The following is a 9,564-nucleotide window of genomic DNA, read 5'->3' on the forward strand; positions in this document are numbered from 1 at the left end:
GAGGTGGGAAGAAGAGCACACTCGAGCAGAGCAAAGTTACTGGTAATGGGCGATTTCAACCACAGGGAGATCGATTGGGAAAACTTGGAGCCACATGGGGGTCCCGAAACATGGAGAGCCAAGATGATGGATGTGGTACTAGAAAACCTCATGCATCAACATGTCAGGGACACTACCAGAGAGAGCTGAGAGGATGAACCAGCAGGACTAGACCTTGTGTTCATCCTGAGTAGTTCAGACAATGAGGACGTCACTTACGAGAGTCCCCTTGAAGCTAGTGATCACGTGATTCTGAGTTTTGAATATATAGTAGAGTTACAAGTGGAGAGGGTAACAGGAATTGAATGGAAAAGCCAAACTATAAAAGGGGGGACTACACAGGTATAATTAACTTCCTGCGGGAGGTTCAGTGGCACAGAGAACTGGTAGCAAAGTCAGTGAACGAGATGATGGAATATGTAACAGCAAAATGCAAGGAGGCAGAGGAAAGGTTTGTTCCCAATGGCAATAGAAATAATGGGAAGACCGGCTGCAGACCTGGTCCAGCAATTGGTTCCTGGAGTTCAATCCCACCAAGTGCAAAGTCATGAAGATTGGGGAAGGGCAAAGAAGATCGCAGACAGAGTACAGCCTAGGGGGCCAGAGACTACAAACCTCACTCACGGGAATAGATCTTGGGGTGAGTATAACACCAGGCACAGCTCCTGAAGCGCACATCAAGCAAATAAGTGCTGCAGCATATGGGCGCCTACAAAATCTCAGAACAGCATACCGACATCTTAATAAGGAATCGTTCAGGACCCTGTACACCGTGTACGTTAGGCCCATATTGGAGTATGCGGCACCATTTTGGAACCCACACCTAGCCAGGTACGTAGAAAAAGGGCCTAGTCTTGTTACAAAGGTTTGCAACAAGACTAGCCCCAGAGCTAAGAGGTATGTCCTACGAGGAGAGGTTATGGGAAATCAACCTGACGACACTGGAGGACAGGAGAGATAGGGGGGACATGATAACGACATACAAAATATTGAGAGGAATTTACAAGGTTGGCAAAGACAGGATGTTCCAGCAATGGGACACAGCAACAAGGGGAGACAGTTGGAAGTTGAAGACACAGATGAATCACAGGGATGTTAGGAAGTATTTCTTCAGCCACAGAGTAGACAGGAAGTGGAATAGCTTGGGAAGCGATGTAGTGGAGGCAGGATCCATACATAGCTTTAAGCAGAGGTATGATAAAGCTCACGGTTCAGGGAGAGTGGCCTAGTAGCGACCAGTGAAGAGGCGGGGCCAGGAGCTTGGACTCGACCCCTGCAACCTCAACTAGGTGAGTACACACACACACACACACAAACAGCAATTGGATCCTAGAATTTAACCCCACCAAATGCAAAGTCATGAAGATCGGAGAATTGCAAAGAAAGCCGCAGAGTATAGGCTAGTTGGCCAAAGGCTGCAAACCCCACTCAAGGAGAAAGATCTAGGAGTGAGTATGATGTTGAGTACGTCGCCAGAAGCACACATTAACCAGATAACTGCTGCGGCATATGGGCGCCTGGCAAACCTGAGAATAGCGTTCCGGTACCTCAGTAAGCAATCGTTCAAAACTTTATACACCGTGTACGTCAGGCCCATACTGGAGTACGCAGCACCAGTTTGGAACCCACATCTGGTCAAGCACGTCAAGAAATTAGAAAAGTGCAAAGGTTTGCAACAAGGCTAGTTCCGGAGCTCAGGGGAATGTTCTACAAAGAAAGGTTAAGGGAAATCGGCCTGACGACACTGGAGGACAGGAGGGTCAGGAGAGACATGATAACGACATACAAAATACTGCGTGGAATAGACAAGGTGGACAGAGACAGGATGTTCCAGAGATTGGACGTAGAAACAAGGGATCATAATTGGAAGCTGAAGACTCAGGTAAGTCAAAGGGATGTTAGGAGTATTTCTTCAGCCACAGAGTTGTTAGAAAGTGGAATAGTCTGGCAAGCGACATAGTGGAGACAGGAACCATACATAGTTTTAAGACCAGGTATGATAAAACTCATGGAGCATAGTGGGAGGACCCAGTAGTGGTTAGTGAAGAGGCGGGGCCAGGAGCTGAGTCTCGACTCCTGCAACCACAATTAGTTTAGTGAATTAGGCGAGTACACGCAGACACAGGAGCTATGAATCAACCCCTGCAACCACAACTAAGTAAGTACACACAGAGACAGCAGGCACTGGAAACAGTGACTGCGACCCCGTCCTTCCCTCTCCCCCTCTGCCATCTTTGCTCTTCTCTCTCTCTCTACCTAGCTGTCTATCTACCCAACTCTTCTTCACCTTCCATTCATCTTCCTTTTCCTCCTCTTCCTTCCCTGTCTTCCTCTCTCCCTCCTAGCCATACACCCCACCCCACCCTATCCCAAAACGCAGGCACTAATCCACACACTCTCTCCATCACTCTCCCCCTCCCTCTTACTCTCCTACCTTCCATTCTCTCTCACTCTCTATCTGTCTCCCTCTCTCTACCTCTACTCTTACTTTTCACCTTCCATTCATATTCCTACTTTTCCTTCTCCTTCCCGGTCTTCTCCCTCCCAATCTCTCCACCACAGCCATTCCCTTCACATCCTTTCCCCCACTCCTTGCACCCCCTGTCATTCCCCCATCTCTCTCCCCCTCCACCAGCTCCACATACACACACACACACGCACACACACACACACACACACACACACACACACACACACACACACACGCACACACACACACACACACACACACACACACACACACACACACACACACACACACACACACACACACACACACACACACACACACACACACACACACACACACACAATCACAATCACAAGGAGATTGACTGGGAAAACCTGGAGCCCCATGTGGGTCCCGAAACATGGAGAGCCAAGATGATGGATGTGGTACTGGAAAACCTCATGCATCAACATGTTAGAGACACTACCAGAGAGAGATAGGCGAGGATGATCCAGCAAGACTGGACCTTGTATTCACCTTGACTAGTTCGTAGAACGAGGATATCATGTATGAAAGGCCCCCTGTGCTTTGACTACATAGTTGAGCTTCAAGTGGAGAGAGAAGCAGGAATAGGATGGAAAAATCAAACTACAAAAGGGGGACTACTCAGGCATGAGGAACTTCCTGCAAGACATTCAGTGGGAGAGAGAACTGACAGGAAAACCAGAACAAAAAATGATGGACTATGTGACAACAAAATGCAAGAAGGCAGAGGAGAGGTTTGTTCTCAAGGAAAACAGAAATAATGGGAAGAACAGAACGAGTCCTTGGTTCACCCAAAGGTTTAGGGAGGCAAAAACTAGGTGTACTAGAGAATGGAAAAGGTACAGAAGACAGAGAACTCAGGAAAATAAAGAGATTAGCCGAAGAGCCAGAAACGAATATGCTCAGATAAGAAGGGAGTTTCAGCGACAATATGAAAATGACATAGCATTGAAAGTCAAGTCTGACCCGAAGCTGTTGTACAGCCACATCAGGAGGAAAACAACAGTCAAGTACCAGGTAAACAGACTGAGGAAGGGTGATGGGGAGTTCACAAGAAACGACCGAGAGGTATGTCAGGAGCTCAACACGAGATTTAAAGAAGTATTTACAGTGGAAACTGGTAGTACTCCAGGAAATCAGAACATGGAGGTACACCGACAAGTGCTGGATGGGGTACACATAACCAAAGAGGAGGCGAAGAAGCTATGTGAACTTGACACCTCAAAGGTGGTGGGACCAGACAACATCTCTCCATGGGTCCTTAGAGAAGGAGCAGAGATGCTGTGTGTGCCATTAACAAAGATCTTCAACTCATCCATTGAAACTGGGCTACCCCCAGAGGCGTGGAAGATGGCAAATGTAGTCCAAATTTAAAAAAAAAAGGAGACAGACAAAGTCATGGAGAAGATCATCAGGAGGAGAGTGGTGGAGCACCTGGAAAGAAACAAGTGTATAATATACACCCAGCACAGTTTCAGGGAAGGAAAATCCTGTGTCACAAACCTACTGGAGTTTTATGACAAGGTGACAGAAGTAAGACAAGAGAGAGAGGGATGGATAAACTACATTTTCATGGACTGCAAGAAGGCATACGACACAGTTCCTCACAAGAGGTTACTGCAAAAGCTAGAGGATCAGTCACACATAACAGGAAAGGCACTGCAATGGATCAGAGAATATCTGTCAGGGAGGTAACAACGAGTCATGGTACGTGACGAGGTGTCTGAGTGGGCGCCTGTGACAAGCGGGGTTCCACAGGGGTCAGTCCTAAGATCTATGCTGTTTTTGTTATATGTTAATGACATTACTGAAGGGATAGACTCAGAAGTGTCCTTGTTTGCAGATGATATGAATCAAATCGGTCGAGGATCAGGCAGGACTACAAATAGACCTGGACAGGCTACAAGCCTGGTCCAGTAACTGGCTCCTTGAGTTTAACCCTGCCAAATGTAAAGTCATGAAGATTGGGGAAAGGCAAAGAAGGCCGCAGACACAGTATAGTCTAGGTGGCCAAAGACTGCAAACCTCACTCAAGGTAAAAGATCTGGGGTTGAGTATAACACCGAGCACATCTCCTGAGGCGCATATCAATCAGATAACTGCTGATACCTCAGTAAGGGATCGTTCAAGATTCTGTACAACATTTATGTCAGGCCCATACTGGAGAATGCAGCACCAGCTTGGAATCCACTCCTGGCCAAGCACGCCAAGAAATTAGAGAAAGTGCAAAGGTTTGCAACAAGACTAATCCCAGAGCTAAAGGGATTGTCCTACAAAGAAAGGTTAAGGGAAATCGGCCTGACGACACTGGAGGACAGGAGGGTCAGGGGAGACATGATAACGTCATATAAAATTCTGTGCGGAATAGACAAGGTGGACAAAGACGGGATGTTCCAGAGATGGGACACAGAAGCAAGAAGTCACAATTGGAAGATGAAGACTCAGATGAATCAAAGGGATGTTAGGAAGTATTTCTTCAGTCATACAGTAGTCAGGCAGTGGAATAGCCTAGAAAGTGTCGTTTTGGAGGTGGGAACCATACATAGTTTTAAGACGAGGTTTGATAAAGTTTATGGAGCATGGAGAGAGAGGACCTAGTAGCAATCAGTGAATAGGCGGGGCCAGGAGCTATGATTCGACCCCTGCAACCGCAAATAGGTGAGTACAAATAGATGAGTACACATACACACACACACATGCACACACACACTCTCCTCCTAAACTCCTTCTTCATGTTTCTTCTCCTCTTCCCCCTCCTCTTCCCCCTTGCTTAGCCTTCAGTTCCTCTCCCCCTCTCTCCTTGTACCCCCTTGTACCCCCTTGTACCCCCTAATCTCTCCCCGCCAGTGTCCCCCTCCCACTTCTTATCATTCTCCTCCCTCTCTACCTCCCTCTCCTTTTCCTACCTACAACAAACACCCATCTTCACACACACACACACACACACACACACACACACACACACACACACACACACACACACACACACACACACACACCCACTCTGAAAATACATAAGCTTGTTTCTGTGGTAAAAAAAAAATGGGGTTACCCAAGAGGGCGAAGAACCAGTGGTCTGGTGGATGAACCTGGGAGGGAAGAATTTGGGAGGGAAGATTGGGAGGCAGAACTCACAAAAAAAAAAGAGAAAGAGTGGGGAAGGAAGCTAGAAGAGCTTGGCAAGAAAATGGAGGAGAGGATAGCTGAAGAGAGCCATAGCAGAAGAAGCTAAGATACAGTGCTTGGAAGAGGAACTAAAAAAAAAACTGATACAGCTTACAGGCTCAAAGGACAATACAGACATGACATCAGGAACTTCTATATCGGTCACAAAGATACTGAAGGGAGAAAAGGATCTATTTCGTATGTAAAGGCCCTATTAGACCCACATGGGGCCCAGGAAAATATGAGGATCACACTAAAAACAAATGAGAGGTCTGAAGACAATGAAGGAGCTATTCTATATGCAGAGACTTTAAAAGACAACTGTTGTAGCCAAGAATAGCTGAGCAGGAAAGACAGTCCACTGAGCACAGGGGCTTCAGGCAGGGACTGAAAGCAGGAATATTTCAGTCGAAGGAACTGCAAAACCTCAGAGGATGCAAAGGAAGACACATTGGGATAATGAAAGGGAGAGGCCAGTTTATGTCTACAGGCTCCAGGAAGTCGAAGGGGGAACTTACGATGAAATAATACAGGTGGAGAAAAAAGCAATTGATAGTATCATGAATGCAGTAGGTGAGTGCGTCTTGACCCAGGTGACAAATTTTCGGAGAATTGGATGGTTTGCAAGTGGAAGAAACGGCCCGTCCAGTAATTTTCAAGGCAGAATCAGCTCTAACCAGGATCCTGCAGGAGAAAGCACTACTGAAGGAGAAACTGGAGTACTGGAGAGTGTATCTCGATCGAGACAGAACACAAGAAGAAAGGACGATCCTGAAAGAGAGGGTACAAAAACGAAAGGAGGAACGAGAGGCAATGATGAAGATGAGCAGAAGAACCCAGACCCAGGGGCAAGGGCAATCACACCCTCTAGAAACACCCACAGAAGGACTCCAACCTCGACAACCCCAATGGAACTGAACAATTAAAACCAAAACTCAACCCCAATATTCTCCCAGGATCACTGTGATAGAAAAGAAGTTGAAGGGTTGGTACATGAACGTGGATGGAGTAACAAATAAATATGAGGAGTGACATGAAGAATCATTAAGAAGTCCACAGACATCATAGCAGTATATATATATATATATATATATATATATATATATATATATATATATATATATATATATATATATATATATATATATATATATATATATATATATATATATATATATATATATATATATATATATATATATATATATATATATATATATATATATATATATATATATATATATATATATATATATATATTATATATATATATATATATATATATATATATATATATATATATATATATATATATATATATATATATATATATATATATATATATATATATATATATATATATATATATATATATCGTGCCGAATAGGCAGAACTTGCGATCTTGGCTTAAATAGCAACACTCATCTTGCCATATAGAACAAGCGAAAATTTGTGTATGCAATAATTTCGCCAAAATCATTCTGAACGTAACGAAAAAAATATATTTCTCTGTGTTTGTTTAGTATTAAATTATTGTAAACAAATCTAAAATATAGTTAGTTGGGTTAGGCTAAAATAAATTGTTCTTGTTATAATAAGGTTAGGTAAGTTTTCTAAGATTCTTTTGGAGCAAAATAAAAATTTTTTACATTAACATTAATGAAAAAAATATATCTTTAAACGCATAAGAGAAAATTTTAGAAAAGACTTAATTTTAAATGAGTTCTTGCTAATTGACCAGTTTTACATATTCGGCACGACATATATATATATATATATATATATATATATATATATATATATATATATATATATATATATATATATATATATATATATATATATATATATATATATATATATATATAAATATATGCAATAAGATCAGAGTAAACAGGTGATTTCAGAATATGCAAAACAACCACTCTGAAAGAATAGAGAAATTCCAAGCGCTTTCGTGACTACTCACATTATCAAGGAACTATGAAAGTAAAGCATCCAAGGAAGCTATATAAGGGGTCTGGCCAGCACCTCACTATCAGATCCCACAACTGTTAAACACCTGACCTGCGCCGGCCCAACTGGATAGGTCCTTTGCACAACTCACCAACAAGCTATTCTACCCAAGAAAATTTAAAAATTATTATTTCTCCAGTGTGTTATTAAATTCTTCCCAAATTCTATTAATTAAAAATGGATCTAATTTATATAAACCAAAGGAAATATTCATATTATTGTCAAAACTGCTTTTTATGAAACAAGATTCAATTATATTCCTGTCGACCATGGACTTGCTTGATACTACTTTCTCAACTTTTTGAAAATCAATTGCTCTATTTATTCATGTAAGAGATTTTAACCATCCAATTGATTTTCAAAAAGTTGAGAAAGTAGTATAAAGCAAGTCCATGGTCGACAGGAATATAATTGAATCTTGTTTCATAAAAAGCAGTTTTGACAATAATATGAATATTTCCTTTGGTTTATATAAATTAGATCCATTTTTAATTAATAGAATTTGGGAAGAATTTAATAACACACTGGAGAAATAATAATTTTTAAATTTTCTTGGGTAGAATAGCTTGTTGGTGAGTTGTGCAAAGGACCTATCCAGTTGGGCCGGCGCAGGTCAGGTGTTTAACAGTTGTGGGATCTGATAGTGAGGTGCTGGCCAGACCCCTTATATAGCTTCCTTGGATGCTTTACTTTCATAGTTCCTTGATAATGTGAGTAGTCACGAAAGCGCTTGGAATTTCTCTATTCTTTCACAGTGGTTGTTTTGCATAATATATATATATATATATATATATATATATATATATATATATATATATATATATATATATATATATATATATATATATATATATATATATATATATATATATATATATATATATATATATATATATATATATATATATATATATATATATATATATATATATATATATATATATATATATATATATATATATATATATATATATATATATATATATATATATATATATATATATATATATATATATATATATATATATATATATATATATATATATATATATATATATATATATATATTAATTATAATAATTACCTCTCCGCTTGACATCTATCACCTGCACATCTGGTAGTTTGTTGCGCAGCTTCAGGGAGAGGTCGGGTACGACTGACATAACGTACACTGTCCTTCCAGCAGTCTCCATGGTGTTCACTTCACTTACAAGTCACCAGCAGTTAGGTTATGGTGGACTACCTGGGTTTATGACGACCAAGATGCAAGTTGAACGATCAATCTTTACTGAGACAGTGTTACGTCCTGTTCACAGCTTTAACAAGTTACCATAACTTGATAAAGCGATATGGTGTCCCATTCTAAACTTAATACTACAACTTGGGGTTATTATCTCCGTGTAAGTTAGCAGATACAACTATACAGATATATTCATCAGCAGAATCTGGCAATATAGAGTGTTTATCAGCGGTTTTGTTGATCTCGACAAAATTATTAATTCACCACACATCCTCTGTACAGGAATGTATTTTCTATACTAAACGTGATTTATTTTCAGTTTTCTGTTGTATGATTTTGTTAATGTGAATAATATTCTAATTAACAGCACATTAATAATGTATTTCTTGACCCAAACACATTCATTGTTTTGTTGTTTAAACCCCTGGTGAGGGGCTCTTGATCTAGGGAATTAGATCTGTGTTCCAGTTCCCTGAACTGAGCCTAAACACCTTCCAATCCTCCCTACGGGTTTAGCTCCCCCTCATGATAATAATCATAATAATAATAATAATAATAATAATAATAATAATAATAATAATAATAATAATGACAATTTGTTATGAAAAAA

At 40.5% G+C, this 9,564-nt stretch overlaps 1 protein-coding gene across 3 annotated transcripts in view; it reads right to left on the reverse strand.

The window, feature by feature from the left end:
- Positions 1-9,062, reverse strand: part of LOC128694511 (glyoxylate/hydroxypyruvate reductase A-like) — a 451,562-nt gene extending 442,500 nt beyond the window's left edge. Inside the window, exon 1 of one of the 3 annotated variants that reach the window (XM_070098029.1) lies at positions 8,799-9,062. In XM_070098029.1, the coding sequence (XP_069954130.1) occupies positions 8,799-8,907 (109 nt within the window). In that variant the 5' untranslated portion in view covers positions 8,908-9,062. The remainder of the gene's footprint in view (positions 1-8,798) is intronic. The other 2 variants (XM_070098027.1, XM_070098028.1) reach the window with 2 other exon arrangements.
- Positions 9,063-9,564: the final 502 nt, after the last annotated feature.

This window comes from Cherax quadricarinatus, chromosome 60, assembly GCF_038502225.1.
Source record: "Cherax quadricarinatus isolate ZL_2023a chromosome 60, ASM3850222v1, whole genome shotgun sequence".
In the NCBI taxonomy this organism is placed as follows: Eukaryota; Metazoa; Arthropoda; class Malacostraca; order Decapoda; family Parastacidae; genus Cherax; species Cherax quadricarinatus.